This window comes from Fusarium oxysporum, chromosome 7 (assembly GCF_000149955.1).
Source record: "Fusarium oxysporum f. sp. lycopersici 4287 chromosome 7, whole genome shotgun sequence".
Classification (NCBI taxonomy): Eukaryota; Fungi; Ascomycota; class Sordariomycetes; order Hypocreales; family Nectriaceae; genus Fusarium; species Fusarium oxysporum.
Genome location: NC_030992.1, coordinates 2,449,352 through 2,469,283, shown reverse-complemented (window position 1 = coordinate 2,469,283; position 19,932 = coordinate 2,449,352). Strand labels below are relative to the sequence as shown.

General features: G+C 50.1%; 8 protein-coding genes across 15 annotated transcripts; 4 read left to right on the top strand and 4 right to left on the bottom strand.

The window, feature by feature from the left end:
* Window positions 1–6: 6 nt before the first annotated feature.
* On the top strand, window positions 7–4,454 carry FOXG_05494 (regulator-nonsense transcripts 1). Of its 2 annotated transcripts, XM_018383810.1 has the most exons (3): window positions 7–282; window positions 408–736; window positions 787–4,454. In XM_018383810.1, exons 2-3 carry the CDS (start codon window positions 450–452, stop codon window positions 3,749–3,751), a joined length of 3,252 nt encoding a protein of 1,083 aa, XP_018240811.1. In that variant the 5' UTR covers window positions 7–282; window positions 408–449; the 3' UTR covers window positions 3,752–4,454. The 2 variants fall into 2 exon arrangements, with proteins under 2 accessions (XP_018240811.1, XP_018240810.1); XM_018383809.1 differs by having other exon boundaries at window positions 7–736.
* A 568-nt stretch (window positions 4,455–5,022) lies between these two features.
* FOXG_05493 (uncharacterized protein) lies at window positions 5,023–7,520 on the top strand. Its single transcript, XM_018383808.1, has 2 exons — window positions 5,023–6,996; window positions 7,046–7,520. Exons 1-2 carry the CDS (start codon window positions 5,410–5,412, stop codon window positions 7,217–7,219), a joined length of 1,761 nt encoding a protein of 586 aa, XP_018240809.1. The 5' UTR covers window positions 5,023–5,409; the 3' UTR covers window positions 7,220–7,520.
* A 139-nt stretch (window positions 7,521–7,659) lies between these two features.
* FOXG_05492 (uncharacterized protein) lies at window positions 7,660–8,741 on the top strand. The gene is made up of 2 exons (XM_018383807.1): window positions 7,660–7,980; window positions 8,032–8,741. The coding sequence occupies exons 1-2, from the start codon at window positions 7,769–7,771 to the stop codon at window positions 8,738–8,740; spliced, it is 921 nt and encodes a 306-aa protein (XP_018240808.1). The 5' UTR covers window positions 7,660–7,768; the 3' UTR covers window position 8,741.
* FOXG_05491 (mitochondrial outer membrane protein porin) lies at window positions 8,145–10,756 on the bottom strand. Its single transcript, XM_018383806.1, has 5 exons — window positions 10,599–10,756; window positions 10,235–10,357; window positions 9,992–10,022; window positions 9,282–9,784; window positions 8,145–9,218 (listed from the first exon to the last, which is right to left on the bottom strand). The coding sequence occupies exons 1-5, from the start codon at window positions 10,641–10,643 to the stop codon at window positions 9,069–9,071; spliced, it is 852 nt and encodes a 283-aa protein (XP_018240807.1). The 5' UTR covers window positions 10,644–10,756; the 3' UTR covers window positions 8,145–9,068.
* A 32-nt stretch (window positions 10,757–10,788) lies between these two features.
* On the bottom strand, window positions 10,789–14,499 carry FOXG_05490 (asparagine synthetase). Of its 4 annotated transcripts, XM_018383803.1 has the most exons (10): window positions 14,342–14,499; window positions 14,133–14,183; window positions 14,049–14,074; window positions 13,956–13,982; window positions 13,863–13,898; window positions 13,658–13,806; window positions 12,601–13,593; window positions 12,263–12,546; window positions 12,109–12,213; window positions 10,789–12,031 (listed from the first exon to the last, which is right to left on the bottom strand). In XM_018383803.1, exons 1-10 carry the CDS (start codon window positions 14,365–14,367, stop codon window positions 11,989–11,991), a joined length of 1,740 nt encoding a protein of 579 aa, XP_018240804.1. In that variant the 5' UTR covers window positions 14,368–14,499; the 3' UTR covers window positions 10,789–11,988. The 4 variants fall into 4 exon arrangements, with proteins under 4 accessions (XP_018240804.1, XP_018240806.1, XP_018240805.1 ...); XM_018383805.1 differs by having other exon boundaries at window positions 12,263–13,593; window positions 14,342–14,426; XM_018383804.1 differs by having other exon boundaries at window positions 12,109–12,546; window positions 14,342–14,426.
* Window positions 14,500–15,169: 670 nt separating this feature from the next.
* FOXG_05489 (SUMO-conjugating enzyme ubc9) lies at window positions 15,170–17,815 on the bottom strand (the record flags this gene model as incomplete). Of its 3 annotated transcripts, XM_018383800.1 has the most annotated exons (4): window positions 15,170–16,041; window positions 16,096–16,119; window positions 16,177–16,337; window positions 16,386–17,815. In XM_018383800.1, 4 exons carry the CDS (start codon window positions 16,418–16,420, stop codon window positions 15,788–15,790), a joined length of 474 nt encoding a protein of 157 aa, XP_018240801.1. In that variant the 3' UTR covers window positions 15,170–15,787. The 3 variants fall into 3 exon arrangements, with proteins under 3 accessions (XP_018240801.1, XP_018240800.1, XP_018240802.1); XM_018383799.1 differs by having other exon boundaries at window positions 15,181–16,119; XM_018383801.1 differs by lacking the exon at window positions 16,096–16,119 and having other exon boundaries at window positions 15,461–16,041; window positions 16,386–16,420.
* FOXG_05488 (uncharacterized protein) lies at window positions 16,858–19,831 on the top strand. 2 transcript variants are annotated; one of them, XM_018383798.1, is made up of 5 exons: window positions 16,884–17,773; window positions 17,824–18,023; window positions 18,082–18,624; window positions 18,686–18,797; window positions 18,842–19,684. In XM_018383798.1, the coding sequence occupies exons 1-4, from the start codon at window positions 17,278–17,280 to the stop codon at window positions 18,782–18,784; spliced, it is 1,338 nt and encodes a 445-aa protein (XP_018240799.1). In that variant the 5' UTR covers window positions 16,884–17,277; the 3' UTR covers window positions 18,785–18,797; window positions 18,842–19,684. The 2 variants fall into 2 exon arrangements, with proteins under 2 accessions (XP_018240798.1, XP_018240799.1); XM_018383797.1 differs by having other exon boundaries at window positions 16,858–17,773; window positions 18,686–19,831.
* Window positions 18,523–19,841, bottom strand: FOXG_05487 (uncharacterized protein). The gene is made up of 2 exons (XM_018383796.1): window positions 19,392–19,841; window positions 18,523–19,341 (listed from the first exon to the last, which is right to left on the bottom strand). The coding sequence occupies exons 1-2, from the start codon at window positions 19,707–19,709 to the stop codon at window positions 18,991–18,993; spliced, it is 669 nt and encodes a 222-aa protein (XP_018240797.1). The 5' UTR covers window positions 19,710–19,841; the 3' UTR covers window positions 18,523–18,990.
* Window positions 19,842–19,932: the final 91 nt, after the last annotated feature.

Below are 19,932 nucleotides of genomic sequence, written 5' to 3'. Positions count from 1 at the left end.
AGGGTCCAGCTGTTCACCTGGATATAATTGTTCAACAGAAGCCATAATTTCTTGCCGCCAAACTTTGTGACGTGCGTTCTGTGACAATCCTTACTACTCGCCAAACCCGCCTGACTCCGAGTATATACCTCGCCGCCTGGCCATTCTTTGTACCGGCGCATTCGTTCCCGCGATGATGTGAGCCTTACCAGCGACTTGCAACTTCCAAACTCTTTTACTATCCGATCCGAGCCACCCCTGGGCCTCCCATACGGATACTTACCGAAAGAATAATAGCTCTAGGTGAGTCGCGCTCGCTATCTTGGCTGTCGAGGAACGTATTGGACCTCGCCATCGCCCACTGCGTCACCGCCACCCTTACTTTGCCCTGACGCGGGGCATTCAGCTGCTGATAAGTCTTTGTGCAGAAAAACTCTACGAGCCACCAATAACTTAAACAGAACACCAACATGGAGGGCGCCTTCACCCATGTTGGGAATCATTTGATATCCGACTCCGCTGCTGCCATCAAAGCTGGAGCCGATGACCTTTCCACGATCGACCCTGACGAGAGCTTACTCTATGGCAAATATGGAGATCGTAATGGCCGCCGCCGAGCCGATGATGATGATAACCAGACCGAGGCTTTTGAAGAAGACGACAATGATAGTCTTAACAGTGTCCCTATTGACGGACTCACGGGACTCAAATTAAAAGGCCAGGATGAAGAGAAAGAACTTCCAGCCCATGCCTGCGCGTAGGTTTATCTATGGCCTTGATATTTGAATCTGGCTGACATGGTTTTAGTTATTGCGGTATTCACTCCCCCGGATGTGTTGTCAAATGTCTCACCTGCAACAAATGGTTTTGTAGTGCGAGAGGCAACGGCACCTCGACCCACATCGTGAATCATCTTGTTCGAGCTCGCCATAAAGAGGTTCAACTCCACCCTGAGTCTACGCTGGGTGACACTGTACTCGAATGCTATAACTGTGGAACCAAAAATGCTTTCCTCCTAGGCTTTATTCCAGCAAAGTCCGATACTGTTGTTGTCCTCCTCTGTCGACAGCCTTGCGCCGCCAATACCTCTAACAAGGACATGAACTGGGATACATCACGATGGCAACCCCTCATCGAAGAACGAGCCTTTCTGCCTTGGCTTGTCGCGACCCCATCCGACTCCGAACAGCTCCGAGCCCGTCACCTTACGCCCAATATGATTGCCAAATTGGAGGAGATGTGGAAGATCGAGCCTAAGGCGACAGTGGTTGACCTTGAGAAGGCAGCTAGTATTGATGACGACCCTCAACCTGTCTTGCTAAACTATGACGATCCTTATCACTACCAAAACATTTTTGGACCTTTGGTCAAAATGGAATCCGACTACGACAAGAAACTAAAGGAAGCGCAATCAGAAGATGGGCTCCTCGTGCGCTGGGACTACGGTTTGAACAATAAGCATCTAGTCAGCTTCAACCTCCACAAAATCGAATCCGGAGATGTCAAGCTTGCTGTTGGTGATGAGATGCGCCTGCGTTACAAGGGCGAGCTGCGATCTCCTTGGGAAGGGGTTGGTTATGTCATCAAGATCCCGAATAACCAGTCTGATGAGGTCACCCTGGAGTTGCGCAAGACTGGAAACGAAAAGCTTGTGCCCACTGACTTATCCCACAACTTTTCAGCAGACTACGTTTGGAAAGCGACTTCCTACGACCGCATGCAGTTGGCTATGAAGACATTTGCTGTTGATGATATGAGTGTATCTGGTTACATTTTCCACACGTTGCTTGGCCATGAGGTCCAGCTACAGGTCATGAAGACAAACCTGCCTAAAAAGTGGTCTGCCCCTGGTCTCCCTGATCTCAATCCAAGTCAAGTTGGTGCCATCAAGGCAGTTCTTCAGAAGCCCCTGAGCTTGATTCAAGGTCCTCCTGGAACTGGCAAGACTGTCACATCGGCTACCATCATTTACCACTTAGCCAAGATGAGCGGAAACCAGGTCCTCGTATGTGCACCTTCCAACGTCGCCGTCGACCAACTCTGCGAGCGTGTTCACCGTACAGGACTCAAGGTTGTTCGTCTCACAGCCAAATCTCGCGAGGATGTCGAATCATCTGTCAGCTTCTTAGCTCTTCATGAGCAGGTGCGCATGTCGGAGCACAACAGCGAGCTTGTCAAACTTTCCCAGCTGAAGAACGAGCTTGGCGAGCTGTCCAGTCAGGATGAGAAGAAGTACAAACAGCTTACCAAGATCGCTGAACGAGATATTCTCAACAACGCTGACGTCGTCTGCTGCACATGCGTGGGAGCTGGCGATCCTCGTCTTTCGAAGATGAAGTTCCGAAATGTTCTGATTGATGAATCGACTCAGTCGGCGGAGCCTGAGTGCATGATCCCTCTTGTTCTTGGATGTAAGCAGGTCGTCCTTGTTGGTGATCACAAGCAGCTTGGCCCTGTTATTATGAACAAGAAGGCGGCCAAGGCTGGCCTTAACCAGTCGCTTTTCGAGCGCTTGGTCAACCTGAAATTGTCGCCTATCCGGCTCAACATCCAATACCGAATGCACCCATGTCTATCCGAGTTCCCTTCCAACATGTTCTACGATGGTAGTTTGCAGAACGGTGTCACTCATGAGAATCGCCTTCGAAAAGACGTCGACTTCCCTTGGCCGGTCGGAGAGATGCCCATGATGTTCTGGTCTAACCTGGGCCACGAGGAGATTTCTGCCTCTGGAACTTCATACCTCAACCGCACGGAAGCATCCAATGTTGAGAAGGCGGTCACTCGATTCTTTAAGGCCGGCGTTAAGCCCGCTGACATTGGTGTTATTACTCCATATGAAGGCCAGCGAAGCTACATCGTGACTACTATGCAGAATTCAGGAACCTACAAGAAGGAATACTATAAGGAAGTCGAGGTCGCATCGGTTGATGCATTTCAAGGCCGTGAGAAGGACTTTATTGTTCTATCTTGTGTTCGATCCAACGATAATCAGGGCATTGGGTTTTTGTCTGACCCTCGTCGTTTGAATGTGGCCTTGACTCGAGCCAAGTATGGCCTCGTCATTCTGGGCAATCCCAAAGTTTTGTCCAAACATGAGCTTTGGCACAATCTTCTTGTTCACTTCAAGGATCGTAAATGCTTTGTCGAAGGTCCGTTGACCAATCTGCAGGCATGCTTGCTCCAGTTCAGCCGACCCAAGGTCAGCTATCGTCAAAAGAATCAGCAACCGCAGTTCGGAGCCGGCAGCTATTCCAATGGAGGACGTTTCAACCCCCCTCCATCTGGTCGAGATTTTGATGCAGGCTCCATGGTTTCCTACATCCCCGATGATGTGTCTTCCGTTCATGGCTCTGCATTTGGAGGTGCCTCTCTTAGCAGCGCTTTCCCTCCCATGTTCTCGAGCTTCACTCCTGATCAATGGCCTGGACTTCCTGGGGTCACTGCCCCAGGCCGAGGCGGGAAGAGCCGTGGACGTGCTACGGAAAGCATTGCAGGTGAGAGTGTGGCCAACTCCGAATATACGGATGCATCTTCTAGTGTCATCGGAGGTAAAGGGGTCGGTCAGGGCGGTGTTAGTCTGGGAGCGGGGCTCCACGACGCTGTCACGGGCATGCGGCCTGTCTCCTATAGCCAAAGTGATCGGCTCAAACAGTATGTTGAGAGCAGTGGACGCATGGTTCCTGGAAATGGTTATGGACGACGCTTTGATGATGACGAGAAGAGTGTCAGCACGGCATTCCATAGTCAGATTGGAGGAGGCTACGACTGAAGGACAACATGAGCACTACGGGTAGATGATTCCAATTTTGCATCCTGAGGGCTCTGCTGCACGACTTGTCAGCACCGCCGGATCATTGAGCGCGGAGGGAGGTTCACTTTGTTGTCTTCTTGTGAAGTCTTCCCAGCAAGGCTGACACCTCCAAGACCACCCATTTCTGTGGAGACCGTGCCGTGTCCGTTTCATGGGTGACGCCCGGCTGGATAGGCCAGGGGCAAAGGCATGGGAGTTGCATTGCCAGAGGCTCAACCTACGGCGGCCTTTACAGGGTCGTAGTAGGCCCGGCCTGTGCAGATTGTCTTGATCTTGAGAAAGCAGTGCAATAGTGGAAGGGTCAAGGGACGTGGTGGTTAGAAGAGTTGTTGAGAAGTGGCCAGCAACGAAAGACTGCCTTCAGATATCGTTATATGAGATGAGATGTTGGAAGAAACGCCATATATATAATACTGGCAAACCCCTACATCGAAGAACTCGTGGGTCACTCACTTGTTTGGTGTTTTGGCACCCTACGTTGAAATTCCGAGTTGGCCTTAGTCAGTCTTTACCAGATAGATAACAAACTTGAGCCGTTCTTTTGACCTTCAACATCCTATGCAGGAACAAGTGACTTCCATATGCAGGTGAGTTCTTGTGAGGCAAGGGGTGGTTCATGGAATGTGAAAAAAGCATCCCATGGGCTTTCTAAACAAGGTGGCATATTCCAGGTTGACACTCCACTGTGTCTTTAACCAGAATACCTACTGTGCTCAAAATACCTGAGGTATGCCAGCATAATATGTGGACGTCGAAATTGCCTTCATCTGGACCATTTCTCTTACTCAGAGGAGAACCATAGAAGAATCAGGTGTGTGAGACGTTCAGCCATCCAATACCTAGTACCCTTTACAGGGAAAAGCAGATTGGGTCAGGGGCTCGCGGGCTTGGGATTTAATGGCTGCAGTACCTACTTTGTTAAGTGTGAATGGTTGTGGTGGGGGACAAACTATTGGGGCCTGGACCATTACACCAAATCTCGATATCTACCTGGGCACAAGGGTACTTATATGAGATCACACTCCTGCCACACCCAGTCGGGACAGGCTGGCTTTGTCATAAATTGTTGTCAACGGACACGGTCGGGCGTCCATGGACTTTGTATTCAATTGAGAATCGTTACGGTCGCATTTGTGAACACGATAAGCCTATGGAGAATCGTTCAGGATTTGTTGTATGTACATGGCTCATTAGCTATAAACAACTAACGCAAGCCTCCCCCCTTATAGGCGCATATGCAACCCTCCCTTGGAGTTGGCGGACTTGGCTTCCACTAACAGGACCAATGTCACTCCCTTATTCTTGTCTCTCTATTGAGCCTCCACGCTTGCGCCGCACATTTATTTAGTGAGATACAAGACATTCCCTACCTAAGGCACCTTAAGGTCGGTCGGTACTGTGCCTGATTACTACTACTTAGATAGGTAACATATTTCTCATGCAAATTAACTCTTCCCTTCTCCCTCCCTAACGTTCGCTACGCGGTGCTTCCATTATCGCCCTTCACGTCGCTCCTTTGATCCAATTATTCTTCATCTACCTGCCTTTAACCAGTTGAGATAACTACATCATTTCGACATCTAACCGTTTCACCCCGTAATGCACATATCATAACCATGCTAGCCACATTTCAAGGACGACCAGGTCGTCGCTACATTAGCCTCTTTCTCTTCATCGCTATCACATGGTTCCTGATCCATAACTTTCGCCCCTACGAGCGCTATCGTACTGTGAGAATTGGCACATATAACTATCTTCCGAGCAGCTACGATTGGAGCAAGCAACAGGTCTTCCACCCGGTTGAGGATATCAAGAGCCCACCGAACGGCACGTTTAAACTACTGCCGCGAATTCAGAAAGAGCGCGCCGAAGACTATAAAGAAGATAGCGAAACCACGGCTAGGAAAGCAGCCATCAAGCAAGCATTTACCAAGAGCTGGGAAGCTTACAAGAAGCATGCGTGGGGCTGGGATGAGCTCGCGCCCGTGTCCCTCCGTGGAAAGACGACATTTTCTGGTTGGGCTGCCCAAATCGTCGATGCCCTCGACACTTTGTGGATTCTCGATATGAAGGATGAATTCAAGGAAGCCGTCAAGGTTGTCGCCATGATCGATTGGTCGCGGACTGGCGACGACTACCTCAATCTGTTCGAGGTGGCTATCCGTCATCTCGGTGGCCTCCTCTCCGCCTACGAGCTTTCTGACGAAGCTGTTCTGCTCGGCAAGGCCATTGAGCTAGGCGAAATGCTGTACGCCGCGTTCGATACCCCCAATCGATTGCCATCCCACTGGCTCTATTTCAAGGCTGCCAAGAGTGGCTCCCAGCAGGCGGACGAGTCTATGTCTGGCGCTGCGGGAGGCTCAATGTGCCTTGAGTTTACCCGACTGTCCCAGATCACTGGCAACCCCAAGTACTACGATGCCACTGAGCGCATTAAGCAGTTCTTCTACCGCAACCAGGACAAGACCAAAATTCCTGGCTTGTGGCCCCATGTTATGAACTACCGCGATGAGAAAGTTGGTGAAGCTCGCTTTACCCTCGGCGCTGGTGCAGATTCGCTTTACGAATATTTGCCCAAGATGCATGCTTTGTTGGGTGGCCTGGATTCTGAATACGTTGAAATGACCACCAAGGCACTCGATACTGCTGTCAAGCATATTCTATATAAGCCTCGTAACCCCGAGGACCTGGATATCTTGATGTCTGGCAATGTTTTGGCAGGCGAAGAGGGTAGCAAGCCTGAGCTAACCGCTGAGATGCAGCATTTGACATGCTTTGTCGGTGGTACATATGCTCTGGCTGGTAAACTCCTTTCCCGGAGCGACTTCGTTGACCTCGGCTCTCGTCTCACCGCTGGCTGTGTCTGGGCATACGATGCTTTCCCCACCAATATCATGCCCGAAATCGCTCAGCTTGAAGCTTGCGAGTCCATCACCAGCAAGTGCCGCTGGAGTGACAAGCCTGTAGAGAAGAAGGATAAGCTCCCCGAGGGTTTCGTTCGTGTTCGAAACTCAGAATACCGCCTGCGCCCTGAGGCCATCGAGAGTGTGTTTTACATGTGGCGCATCACAGGCGACGATGTCTGGCGTACTGCCGCTTGGCGTATGTGGGAGGCCATCGTCAAGCAGACCGAGACCCAAGAGGCTTTTGCTACAATTAGTGACGTTAACAAGAAGGGTAGCGACAAGCGTGATAACATGGAGGTAGGTCGCGCTCGCTCTCAAACCATTGACAAAAACTGACTTTCGCTAGACATTCTGGATGTCAGAAACAATCAAGTACTTCTATCTCACCTTTGATGATCCCAACGTTATCAACTTGGAGGAGTGGGTGCTCAACACTGAGGCTCATCCCTTGAAGCGCCCCAAGGGTGAGGAGGTTGAGGCTCCCAAGAAAAAGACAACGTGGTGGAAATTTGGCCATTAATCTACAGGCCTTCACCCGGTACAGCTATGGGCTATTGGTGTTTTAATGGGCTAGTGTAACAAGTGCATGGTTTTGTTTTTCTTGGTATACGAAATACTTGTAGTAATGACCTTTTCATCCTCCAACATTACTTCCTACGTTTCTCAAGCAAGTCTACGCCAAGTCTATACCGAGTTGCCTTAGAATATTGAGAGAACAGTGTGCGCAGGGGTTTCCCACCGGATCAAAGTCGAATATGAGCTACTGAAATGATCTATACAAAGTCAATGACGATTCAGAAACACTCTATCCTGCAGCAAATTGATGTCATTGAACCATGAACACATTCAACAGCACCTAAGGTACCTTGGGTAGCTATCAATCATCCCGCTACGCGCATCGCCCCGCCTGACGCATGCTATTTACCTCCAGAGATTACATCATCGAAAATAAGAACCTACGCCTCCCTCTCACTTACACGAATCTTCTGCAACATTTCTAAAGGAGCTCCTCTAATTTCTCCTCTACCCTCTCTACCTAGTTATTCTCTTTCCTCGGCCGTAATGCGGCATGCCGTTGCGTCCCTCTTCCCTCTGTAGCCTACGCCCCGCGCCAATTCTTTCAACATGTAGCAACAAACTGCTCCGGTGTCGGACATCAAACATCGCCGCAATTGGGCTGCGAGCTCAGCAGCGAAGGGGGCGGCATGATGAGGTCGCACATAAGAATCACTATGAGAGGCTTAATATAAGGCACGATGCAACACCCGCTGAAATAAAAAAGTATTGCCCCTACCTGCGATCCTTGCGGAGCGCGGAAAGCTAACAGTTCAGGTCTTTCTATTCTCTTTCGAAAACCCACCATCCCGATGCAAATCCATCTGATCCAACCGCATCTTCGACGTTCTCCCTGATCTCCGAATCATATACTGTTCTGTCTGACAAGACTCGTCGAGCAGCCTACGATCGCGATGTCCTTCGTTTGCACCACCACCCACCACAAACTCACTCCCATCGCGGCTCTTACCACTCTCATCAGCCTGGCGGTCGCGCACCGTCAGGTTTAAGTCGCAGGAGAGGCACCTTTCGCGGTCCGCCGCCTAGCTTTTACCGCAGCGGAGGCTGGGGAGAGCAGGCAGATAAGCGTCGCAAGGCCCATGAAGAGAGTACAGGTGGTGGAAGCACATCACCACATGAACAAGGCGGATCGCATAGTCGTCAGAAGAGCCCATGGGGTGATCCTTTTAGTCATGAGTCTTCCCATGGAGGAATGGGACCTGGTGATGACCCTTTTGGACATCAGAATGATGTTCCTCACTTCGACAAGGCGGGACATACGCGAACACATCGGAGAGAGGACCAACGGCGCAAAGATAGGAGGCAAAGGCGCGCGATGGGTGATGATGACATTGGCTTTGAGCCTCAGGCAACCATCACAGGCCATTTTATCATAATATCGGGCATTCTCGCCACTGCGATATTGGCGCCTCTCGTATATATTCAGTTCATGAGCATTGGGCAGCGAAAAAAGAACAAGAGTTAAGCAGGCATACGCTACAGACAGGAAGATCGGGTGTGTCTCCCGGAGAATAACTGTCATCATGAGGCTTTGCGTTCGTCATCCCTAGGTTTTAAACGGTACCATTACTTCAAAACATTTCATAGATGGAATCTATTCCTCGGCAGTACGAGAAACAACTTGCCATGATATCATCTTCGAGATTTTTTATTTGACATAATCTACATCCCCGGAGACCACCGCAATGCAAGCCTGGAAGGTACAAGGAGCTGCTGAGGGGAGAACAGCTCTGGAGCGGATATTTTAACGAGGGCTTTCTGCTATTGGGAGATTCAATACTTCTGAGAGAAATTTAGCCCTCGAAGGTGAAGCTAGCACCGAGCTTGTGGGTAGCCTGGTCGAGCTTCTGGGTGTCGAAAGAGCCACCAAGACCCAGGGTGACGCCCTCTCGGAGGAGGACGTTGTAGGCAAGGGCAGCAATACCACGGTCGTTGATCTTGACCTATATTTTGGAGCACGAGTCAGTCACGCATTTCCACAGCATCCCGAATTTGATTGTACGAACCTTGGTGAAAGAGACAGGGTCGATGCGGTACTTGCTGGCAACCTCAAGGCCGACAGCGTTGCCGGTCTTAGAGTTCCAGGTAGCCTTGGCACCAGCCTCGACCTGTGAGTTGACCTTGTGGTAGTAAGAGGCAGCGAAGACGCTGAGGTTGTCAGAGGCGGTGATGGCAGCGCTGTACTGGGGAGCAGCGTAGCCAACAGCAGCGCTGTAGGCGGTCAGAGCAGCCTTGTTAGCATCATAGCCAGCGGAGGCACCAGCCAGGAAACCCTCGTGGCCGACAACGGCGTCGACATTGGCAACAGGGCCCTTCAGGAGATCGAAGAAGGCACGGCCGTGGAAACCGGGTTGCTTAAAGTGGAGGTTGAACTTGGCTCCCTTAGCGGCGGTAGCAGGGAGGAAGTTGAAGAGACCCTCAAGCTTGAGGCCCTTGGCGAGGGAGTCGGCGACCTCGATCTTAGTGTCGAGAGCATTGGCGGTGTTCCAGGTCTGGGTAAGGGTCAGGCCTGTACGGGAATAGAACATTAGCAGCTGAGCATAGCCAGGTTGAAGAAACGTCGCAAATCCGACCGGCCAGCCTGATTTAGGCCCGAGGATTCGCGAGACGCTGAGAGAGGGGAGATTCTGTTTGCGGTGGGGTTTAGGTATGGGTGGTGGAGACGGAGATGGTGAAAGCGAAGAAGGTGTTGAAGGAAAAGATGGTGATGTCGTACCGGTAGGCTTGTCGGTATATTTTCCCTCAATCTTAAGACTAAAGTCAGTAACCTGAAGGCAGAAGAAAGAACGTCCCAAAAAGCAAGGCCGTTTTCTAGTTTCGATAAGAGCTCGTTTGTGATGAAGATGTAGTGAATCGAGTTGGTCAACAGCACCAAAAGCCGCGGTTGACCGAACACTAGCTTCCGAACCCCCGAAGAACAACGGCCTGCCATTGAGTTTGCGGAAACGGGAATACTTACAGCAGCAGAGGTAGCCTTCTCGTGGCTCGACTTGCCGGTAACCTTGAAAGCAACACCGTTGGGGGCGGTGTCCTTGAACTCGAAGGTCGTGGCAGAGAGATGGTAGAAATCCTTGTTGAGGAGCTATGAACGGCGCAAGAGTTAGCAGAGCTCGTGGACATCAAGAATCTGTAGTAGCAATTGATTGTGCGGAGCACATCAATGCAATAGGGGATCTTGAGGCTGATGATCCAAATTCACTCCATGGTATAAGTTCCGAAAGAGCGAGAAATGAACTGCTCAAGTCTCGGTATTGTCACAACCCAAGAAATCAAAACAGAGAAATGAGAGGTGTCGAGACGACGGAGGGGAGATAGAAGCATACATCGTTGGCCGGCTTGGCAATGTCGGAGAAGGCGGGGACAGACATAGTTGCGGTGGATGGTATCGGAAGATATAAGTCTCAAAGGAAAGTTGTGATGAAAATGAAGTTGGAAATTCGACAGAGATGTGAGAGAAACGAACGGGGTAGGAGAGTGGGAGATGATGGAGCCTAGCAGAAAATACTTGGGATTGAAGACTCACACAGGGCCGATCTCCTGCACAGGGTTTTCTTGTTGGGGAACCCCGCTGGAACCAGCTCAGGCTCAGTGCATAGCTAGGGAAGCTCTTGTGTGCTAGGCTCTGAAGACGCCCTGTGCGGCGCCTCGCAAGGAATTTGCACAGGGGTAGTCCAAGTCGGCTGATGTCGGGACTGTGTCACATTGTCACTTGGCCGGGTGATAAAAGGCAACTTTTAGCTGGAGATCATGTAATTAATTTAAGCAGTATCCCCCAGAGCCAGGGCCCACGTGGAGGGGTAATGAACGACGGCAACGAGAAGCGTTGGTCAAAGAGGAGGGAAAGAAGTCAATTGGATGATAGGCCACATCCATTTCCCGAGGAGACAGACCATCCATGATCGCAACTTCAAATTCCCTAGGTTGGTATTGCCTGATCCTCTCGACTTCAGGCTTCGTACAGGTGCCGCCTTGTAGGGTTTTGGGGCATCAAGTCCATGCAATCATCTCGCTGCCCAACGAGTCCTTCATCATCATCATGTCCATCCATATCCCTTATTCAGTTTGCATGTTGTCAACGCATGAACAGCTCAGAGACTAACAACTAACAACTCATGAGACTCCATCACTGACTGACCACTACTAGTAGTTGAAACAGCACCTCAGACCCATTAGTTTGGTAAGTAGGCAAGTAGGGTGAAGTACTACCTATACCAAAGAAGTTTTCTGATAAACACTTCTCCTAGAAGCCGTAGATTGAAGGCCGAAGTCGACGTGTCCATGTCCGGCTTCATTCTCGTCTATTGGTCCGTCGGCCACACCCTCTTTCCAGGCATTTCACGTCAAGACCCTTCATGCATAAACAACTCAGGACGACACATTGCACCTACTGCCAATTTCAAACTGCTGTGAAACCGACCATTCACCGACCATTCACCGACGCTTCGACTATGCAAATGATGCGATCCTTTGTTTCTAGAACTTTTGTCTTTATTTTTCTTTCCCAAGTCCCTATCTTTCCGTACCTTTTCCCATCATCATTCCACGGTTGGTTGGTAAGCAAGATCCAAGACGCCTTTTCTCTTCTTCCAGGAGAACGACACCCAGACATACACTTCATATTCGTTTGGGCCAGACACCTCTGATAGGGTAGTGTAAGTTACAATGAGGCAAGTAAGCTCGCTGTGCTTGATGTTTGCTCGATTCGCTATGTCATTAAGCCGCGTTATCATATTTGGCGTTGTGAGTGGAAATGGCTCTGCAACAAGACATTAGCAAGCGTGTTTCCTTTTGGACCACCGACCATCCAGCTCTGGGGATAGAGAAATTACGTACCGGCCACTGGGGTCAGTCTGCTTGGACCAAGTGGGGGTCCAGCGCATGACGGTCGACGCGCAGTGAGGGGGGAAGTGCTCATCAAACATGCATCGATACCAGTAACTATTCATTGTTAGTCTTATTCAACTGCACGAAACCGGTCTCAACGTACGCCTCCTTGGTATCTGGAATATCGTTACCCCACTCAGGCTTGGGGTTCTTCATCATCTCGTCTGTCACCTGCTTCTCGGCGTTGTCCTTGAGTGCGTCGATCCAACCGTAGCCGACACCATCGGAGAACTGTTCCTTCTGTCGCCAGAGGATGTTATCGGGGAGATAGGGCTGTTCGTCAGGCTCGTCCGAGGTGTCGAAAGCCTTGCGAATGATGTACTTCTCAAGCCTGTCCTTGGTGATCATCTTCTCTTGAGGATCGATGTTCATCGATGTTTCAAGGAACTGTTATCACTCTTAGTTTCTGGGGAACAACTACTGCAATAGAACTGAACTTACCTCCTTATCGAGGAAGGGAACACGAGCTTCAAGGCCCCAAGCAGAGGTGGACTTGTTAGCTCGCAGGCAATCAGCCAAGTGCAGGTTCTTGACACGGCGAACTGTCTCCTCGTGGAAAGCCTCCTTATCAGGGGCAGCGTGGAAATACAGGTAGCCACCGAAGATCTCGTCACTTCCCTCTCCACTCAGAACCATCTTGATACCCATGGCCTTGATCTTTCGTGACAAGAGATACATGGGGGTGGAGGCTCGGATAGTAGTGACATCGTAGGTCTCAAGGTGAAAGATAACATCTGAAAGAGCGTTGAGACCATCCTCGATGGTGAAGGTCATGACGTGGTGCTTGGTACCAAGGAACTTGGCGACCTCAAGTGCGGCCTTGTTGTCCGGAGAACCAGGCAGTCCGATGGAGAAGGAGTTGAGCTGAGGGAGGTATGTCAGAGTATCGAGGTGATCATCATCGTCAACGCCGACGAGACCCTCACCAGTGTCAGGGTTTTCAACAGGGAGAACGTTGCCGTTAGCCTCAAGAGCCTGTTTTCGAAGTCTGGTCACCTCACGCTGAGCGATGGATGCTGTCAGACTCGAGTCAAGGCCACCAGAAAGGAGAACTCCGAAGGGGACTTCAGCCATGAGTCGCTTTCGGACAGCTTTCTCAAGAGCATGTCGGAGAACCTTGTAATCAACGGGGTTGCTGGGAACCTTCTTAGGGTCCCACCAAGAAGGCTTGAAGTAGCGAGTCGTCTCGCCAGTCTTGGAGTCGTAAACGTGACCGGGGGGGAAAGCAACGATCTTATCACAAACGCTATGCAAGCACTTCAGCTCGGAGGCGAAGTAAACGGTTCCGGGTTCCTTGGAGGACCAGCCTTGGTAGAAGGTGGTGATACCAATAGGGTCGCGGGCCGCAATTGTGCGATCTTGCTTCTTGTCGTAGAGGACAAAAGAGAACATGCCATCGAGGTGGTTGGGGCAATCGGTATCAAACTCGGTGTACTGCAGGAAATCTGTTGTGAGCTTGCTATTCTTCCTTAAGCCATCCATCAATTAGTCCTCTTACCAGGGGAATGATAACTTCGCAATCAGATGTGGTCTTGAAGTGGTATTGCTCCTTGAGGTTCTTTCGAATGTGACGATGGTTGTAGATCTCACCGTTGACAGCGAGGATGATGCTGTCGTCGGCGTTGGTCAGGGGCTGGGCTCCGGACTCTGGAGGAATAATCGTTAGCTAAAGGATGCATCTAGGCGCAAGACTTTCGACTTACCAACACCGACAATGCTGAGACGCTCATGGCAGAGAACTAAACAAGAGAGTCAGAACCAAAAGCTTTTGTGCTTTGATAGTCAATTGGGCTTACTGGTGTGGTTGGCAATCACGCTTCCACCTGAACATTCTACTTTAGTACTTGCGACCGTGTGAGGGCTGCAGCATTGGTGTTGTTTTTACTTACTCCAGTCGGGGCCACGGTGACGGATTCTGCATAATTCAGGTTAATTCGGAGGGTTGTGCCTTAGTCGACCATTGTGATACATACTGCTTTGCGAGCTTCAGGGCCGTGGGCTTGAATTTTTCCACGTCAGGATGACTACAGAGACGCAAAATGTTAGTCATGCCATGATTCTTCGTTTCCTCCTCCGACCGCGGGGTGATTTCAATTCCAATCCCAATTGATGGCGGGGTCCTCATGCCCCTCCAAACCACCAAAACAGATCCATGTTCATTTTCGCAAGGGAGGGAGCGTACCGATGACAGGCGAAGATGCCACACATGTTAGCGGTTGCTGGGAAATGCGCACGTTATGTGTGTATCACGAAGGGGAGTGCTTGAAGAAGAATGGTAAGAGGAAGAGAAAGGGCGAGGCAAGATTAATATTTAGCAGTAGTTCGGGCGAGAGAAAAAAGAGGAGTCATAGCAAACTCCACACTCCTTCCGCCGGCACAGAACAGGCGACAAGTACTAAGATACCTACCCTCCATGGGTACAAGAATAGATAGTACCAGTACTTCAAAGCCGCAAGGTTATTAGCGGTTAACGGCCGTGGCCGATACAATCATATGGAAGTCTTTAACTTGTTAAGGTTATCCACCAAATACTCCGCTGCGGACGCGGATGAGCATCTCCCCACTACCATAGTGACCAGCCTGCCAGCATGAGTGAAGATGCCGGGCCAGTTCATTTGTGCTGTGAGGATCTACACAATTTGACTCGTTTACTTCAACTGAAATCGAGTCTCCACCTTCCTCGCTTGTAAGTGGACGGAAGAATCTGTCCCCTGATAGATAACGGCTTTGCCGTTCTCCGGCGCAATCATGTCAGGCCAAGCCAAAATATTTTTGAGGTGAGTAAATCTCCTGGCCGATTTCGGCTTGTAATTCGGCAGACTTAATTGGCAGCAGGAAGTAGTCCAGCCCTTGAGCTTGTGCGTTCCTGGCCCAGTTTACATAATCTGAATAAACTTTGACTTACGGACTTGATAAGGGGAATACAGCGGACATGCGGTTCTTGATTGTCACGTCACAAGACCAGAGTTGACAAGCTCTGATGAATTTAATAAAAACTATGAATATGTCATCGAGAATGAAGATCAACGTATATTTATCAGAACATATGAGATACTCTATAAAAGAAACTGTTCTCCAAAACGTACATATAAAGGCAGCCCCGTCACACATATCGCTCTGGTCTTCTCATATCAACTCCCCATCAAACCTTTCCCACGACAGGTTTCACACGCAAGACATCCGCTCTTGTTTGCGACGTAACCGAGTGGGTGGGGCATATCCCGACAACGCAGCCGCAAGTGATTCACTCGCCGATGAAGACCCAAGAAATACGAATCGATAAGGGTAGTGGCTCTTCGACAGTCCCGAGATAAATGGTTTCTTTACGAAAAGAAGACTTTCACGAATTTCAACAAAGCGCACTATCGCAGTGAACTGCCTGCTCATTCCCCGGTATAAAAAGGATTCTGATGACGTTACGCTAGCACCTATCTCCTGCTGTATTGTCAAGCTCTTCTTGTCATACTGTGATATATAGCATGCCTCCGTAATGCGTGGAGTCCACTTCATAGACTCTGAGTAACTTTCCGCCTTGGTATTTCCCTATAAACGCCGTAGCCTGAGGTGCCTTACAAAGAAAAATTTGGTCTAAAAGGTCTCTTCTCTCCCAACGCCTCCGAACGTTTCATCAAGGTGTGGGGTTCTCGCGAACCGTACGGCGAACTCGCTTCTCGTACTCGGCACGATCTCTCTTGAAGAGGTTGTATGCCTCCGCTTGGGCAGGTGACTCGGGGTTAGGATCGTTGAGAAGGTCCTGGATACCAAGAAGGATTTGTTTGACGGTGATCGCAGGCTTCCAGGCCTCCTCTTCGTTGAGGATGGACAGGCAGACAGTTCCTGAAGGGTACACATTGGGGTGGAACAGCGGGGGAACAAATTTGCCTACGTTTTTATTAGCAAGGCGGCCTTCACACATTATGGTTGAAAGGTCTTTACACTTGGGGGGCTTTGTAGGGTACTCTGTGTTGAACAAATATTAGGGCGGTCCAGTCAATATCGTGTGGTGTTGGCACTTACCATCAGGAAAAGCAATGGTTAGCTTGAAGAGTCCACCAGACCAAATTGTGTTCTCTTTGCCAGGGATTCCGCATTCCCAATTTTTGACATCGAGTACACCCTCTTTGGTACGCTGTGGCTTGGCATAGAACCCGAAAGGATGGTCTCGTCGCCACTGCTTCCTATTGAGATTTCAGTCAAGTCCGGGGACTCTGCAGTGCAAATCTCACCTCTCCTCTTGTAATCGGTTCTGGCAAAGCGCCATGATTCCGTCGTTCAGCGATGTCGATCAGAGGTGGGACGATGGCGGTAAGATTTGCAGGCGAAGAGTATGAGAAGAAAATATTGTCGAGAATCGCGTGAGAGATCGGAAAACTGAGGTGCGACGCGAGTTGCGGCAGGATAAAGAGTCACTGGATAGGAGCTCGCACAGCTCTGACGGCCAAGCTTTCCGTTGTTGGGTGAGGAAAATGCTTCAGAGGGGAAATATCTGACAACGAAAAGAAACAAATCGAAAGTCAGCTCGAAGCCGGGACCTATTGTTTGCGCGACCGTGCCCGAGGTACAATTCACGAAACGACGTCTTGTTGATGATTCAATGCACAGGCCAGAACCTGTTGTCCTTGGTCGAAAAGACGCCAGTCGGGGCATGGATGCCTTTCCGGCAAACCCCGCTAGGTGGTCACCTAAATGCCCAGGGCCTCACGCTTTCAGGTCCAGGGGTTGATTGCGCTGTTGCGGCTTGTTGACCTTCTGAATCCTTTAGGTACCTACTCACTAGGTACTTAGTGAGGGGCACTTGTTAATCAAATGGAAGGCAGCCCGCTTGAGGTGCGAACCTGCTAGCGCCGCATCATAGGTCACCTCGGCTCAGTGATTTAGTTAAGCTGGAAGCGGGCGGGCATCGATCCCCCAGATTGCCCACGTACCAAGGTATAAAATTACTTACGACTTGGTCCCTACAACACAAAACTTCACTCTATTAACCTTCCGCCATCGTTGGCCTTTCTCATAAGGCATTTTCTGAACTTGGCTGACTTCCATCATCAATCTCACTTCATCCGCTTCCTTTGGCAAAAGTGGGGGCGTTCGAGTGCTGGGAAAGACAACGCAGATATCATCATGGGCGTGGACAAAGACACGGAAGTCGCCTTGAAGGAGGAGGCCACGGAGGGACTCAAAGAGGCTGTTAAAGAGGGTGTGAAAGATGAGGTGAAAGAGGACAAGAAGGATGATATTGAGGATACCACAGACCTCAAGGCCGAGGCCGAGGTTGATGCTGCTGCCTCATCTCACACTCTCATGCCTGATGCTCCAACCGCTCATACTCCGGCCTCTAGTCTTTCCCTAGCGACTCCTCCTCTAGATTCAAAGTCTCAAAATGCTGCCTCACACGAGGCTTCTGCCGGAGATGCTGCTCCTGATGATGCTGTTCCTCAAGACTCATCATCCAAAGCTGCCGCGCAACAGCCCGTCCCCCAAGAAGCAGTCGCCACGACAGAAGCTGTAGCAGAGAAGACTGACGCTTTACCAACCCCAGTACCAAATGCCGCAATAACTGTTGATGAAATGGACGAGGTTCCAGACCCGGACGAGGACGACTTGGATGATTTAGATGGTCCGTGAAAAGGCATAGAGCTGTGAGGAAACCCAGCTGACTGTTCTTAGATATGCTGGAAGAGTTCTCTACCGTCAAGCTAGATCAAACCAAGCCTCCTGGAGCTGCTGCTGGCTCCAGTAAACCAGAAGCACCCAAGGGCTCTGCTTCCGGCAAACAACCTGAAGTGGAGGATGCGTTCTCAGAAGATGAATTTGCTAAGCAGCTCCAGGCTGGTATGGCCGATCTACTAGGCGAACTTGAACAGTCTGTGCGTTTTATTTCATCTAGAAAAACCAACGAAAATATGATTGCTGATACAACTACAGCCTGACATGCAAGCACAGTTTGAAGATATCTTCAAGCACATCGCCGCGGCAGAAGGTGCTGGTGATGCGCCACCTCCAAGCACTTCCAAAGGGCCTTCTTCTCAAGCACCACCTGAGGATGCATCGTTCCAAGATACTATCAAGCGAACTATGGAGCGCATGCAAGCTTCGGGAGACCAAGCTACCGCTGCTGCTGCCTCGGGATCCGCTGATGATTTCATGTCTGAGATGCTCAAGCAGTTGTCTTCGGGTGACCTTGGTGATCTGGGAGGCGACGGCAGTGAGGAAGAATTCTCCAAAATGCTTATGGGCATGATGGAGCAGCTCACTAACAAGGAAATTCTGTATGAGCCCATGAAGGAACTCGATGAGAAATTCCCTGAATGGCTTATCAAGAATCGTGACTCGACACCGAAGGAGGACTTGAAGCGATACGAGGAGCAACAGTCCATTGTACGAGAGATAGTGGCCAAGTTCGAAGAGAAGACGTACTCGGATTCCAATGCGACGGACCGTGAGTTCATTGTGGATAAGATGCAAAAGGTTTGATTCATCTGCCTGTTATTCTCACTGGTGAGATTTATATCACTGACAAGTTGTCTAGATGCAAGCAGCAGGATCACCCCCTTCCGATCTAGTTGGAGACATGCAGTCGGCACAAGATGCCCTCAATCCAGGAGATGAAGCCTGCAACCCTCAGTAGATAAGGAACTTGGGTATTGCCCCCAAGCCATCTATATACCCTTTCTCAAAATAATAGGTGTGCACATCTGACGATATCCACTGGCACTTCCTGAACGCCGTGTCCCTTCCTGGGTGATCCGATCAACCCCAACGCCAAGCGAGCAAACGCGTAAAGTACTGAATAGGAAAAAAGAAATAGTAAAAGGAAAGAACAAAGGAAGAACATTATTGCATCTCAATGTCTCCAGAAGTATCCATCTGGTCTTGGGGTCGGGGCGGTTCATTCTGTTTGAACTGTTCTTGCGCTATGAGCTCGGCAAAGACATCATCATAGTCTTCGTCTGATAGCGGAGGCGAGGGTGGCCGTTGTGAAGAAGCCATCTGCTGTTCCTCATAGGATGCAAGCATCGCTTCGAGCTGCTCTTCTTCATCCATCATCGTTTCATCCTCGTCTTGTTCCGGAATCGGAGGTTGCTCTTGGTAGAAAGTCATGGCGTCCTCGATATCCGCCTCAGTAGTGTCAGGAGCATCATGAGACAGCTGTCCTCGGTCGGCAAGATAATTTGTCTTCAGAAACTGCGATTACATTAGCAACATTCATAATACATCAAGTGATCTCTCCTTACCTGTCCCTCTATATCTCTACGTTGCCAGGCCTTGTCTTCACGGCTCTGTCGCACATTCTGGAGGAAGACCTTCCGTCTTCCTTCTTGTAGCTCATCCCGCTTCTTGTTCGCTGGGTTTGGCCGAGTGGGACGCGAAGCAAATTTGAACTTTGGGGGCTTGATAGGAGAAGATTGAATTTGACGCTGCGGACACACGTTTCTGTCAATTGGTGAGAGTGGCGATGATGCGCGCACAGGTGAAGAAGAGAGCGGCGATGAGACAGCAGGGCGATGGTCCCAAGACCCGGAGAAAATGGGTGCGGGAGAAAAAGACATCATATTTCTGACTGTGCAGTTGTGGTGATTATGATGTATGAGATTGTAAATGACCCATACGATGTAAATGTTGGAGGGAGCTTAAGAATTACATCGGTTTCGTGTTGTACTTTCGAGATGCGTGGTCGTGTAAAGAGGTGACCTTGAACGCGTTGCAGTCGCGGTCGCGCAGTCACATGACGTAGTGCCCCTCTTGAAAATACTGCCGGGCTAGTAGGCAACTCGC

Bases quoted from the DNA above. Each gene is read 5' to 3' on its own strand.
- FOXG_05492 (XM_018383807.1), top strand. From the start codon at position 7,769: ATGCCGTTGCGTCCCTCTTCCCTCTGTAGCCTACGCCCCGCGCCAATT. The intron at 7,981-8,031 runs GTATTGCCCCTA...CTAACAGTTCAG, and splicing joins ACACCCGCTGAAATAAAAAA to GTCTTTCTATTCTCTTTCGA.
- FOXG_05494 (XM_018383810.1), top strand. From the start codon at position 450: ATGGAGGGCGCCTTCACCCATGTTGGGAATCATTTGATATCCGACTCC. The intron at 737-786 runs GTAGGTTTATCT...ACATGGTTTTAG, and splicing joins CTTCCAGCCCATGCCTGCGC to TTATTGCGGTATTCACTCCC.
- FOXG_05488 (XM_018383797.1), top strand. From the start codon at position 17,278: ATGGGCGTGGACAAAGACACGGAAGTCGCCTTGAAGGAGGAGGCCACG. The intron at 17,774-17,823 runs GTCCGTGAAAAG...GACTGTTCTTAG, and splicing joins CGACTTGGATGATTTAGATG to ATATGCTGGAAGAGTTCTCT. The intron at 18,625-18,685 runs GTTTGATTCATC...CAAGTTGTCTAG, and splicing joins TTGTGGATAAGATGCAAAAG to ATGCAAGCAGCAGGATCACC.
- FOXG_05487 (XM_018383796.1), bottom strand. From the start codon at position 19,709: ATGATGTCTTTTTCTCCCGCACCCATTTTCTCCGGGTCTTGGGACCAT. The intron at 19,342-19,391 runs GTAAGGAGAGAT...ATGTAATCGCAG, and splicing joins GTAGAGATATAGAGGGACAG to TTTCTGAAGACAAATTATCT.
- FOXG_05490 (XM_018383802.1), bottom strand. From the start codon at position 14,367: ATGTGTGGCATCTTCGCCTGTCATCG. The intron at 14,075-14,132 runs GTATGTATCACA...TGAATTATGCAG, and splicing joins GCCCTGAAGCTCGCAAAGCA to AATCCGTCACCGTGGCCCCG. The intron at 13,983-14,048 runs GTAAGTAAAAAC...TAGAATGTTCAG, and splicing joins TCACCGTGGCCCCGACTGGA to GTGGAAGCGTGATTGCCAAC.
- FOXG_05493 (XM_018383808.1), top strand. From the start codon at position 5,410: ATGCTAGCCACATTTCAAGGACGACCAGGTCGTCGCTACATTAGCCTC. The intron at 6,997-7,045 runs GTAGGTCGCGCT...GACTTTCGCTAG, and splicing joins ACAAGCGTGATAACATGGAG to ACATTCTGGATGTCAGAAAC.
- FOXG_05491 (XM_018383806.1), bottom strand. From the start codon at position 10,643: ATGTCTGTCCCCGCCTTCTCCGACATTGCCAAGCCGGCCAACGAT. The intron at 9,785-9,991 runs GTACGACATCAC...ATTCCCGTACAG, and splicing joins ATATACCGACAAGCCTACCG to GCCTGACCCTTACCCAGACC. The intron at 9,219-9,281 runs GTTCGTACAATC...TCCAAAATATAG, and splicing joins ACCCTGTCTCTTTCACCAAG to GTCAAGATCAACGACCGTGG.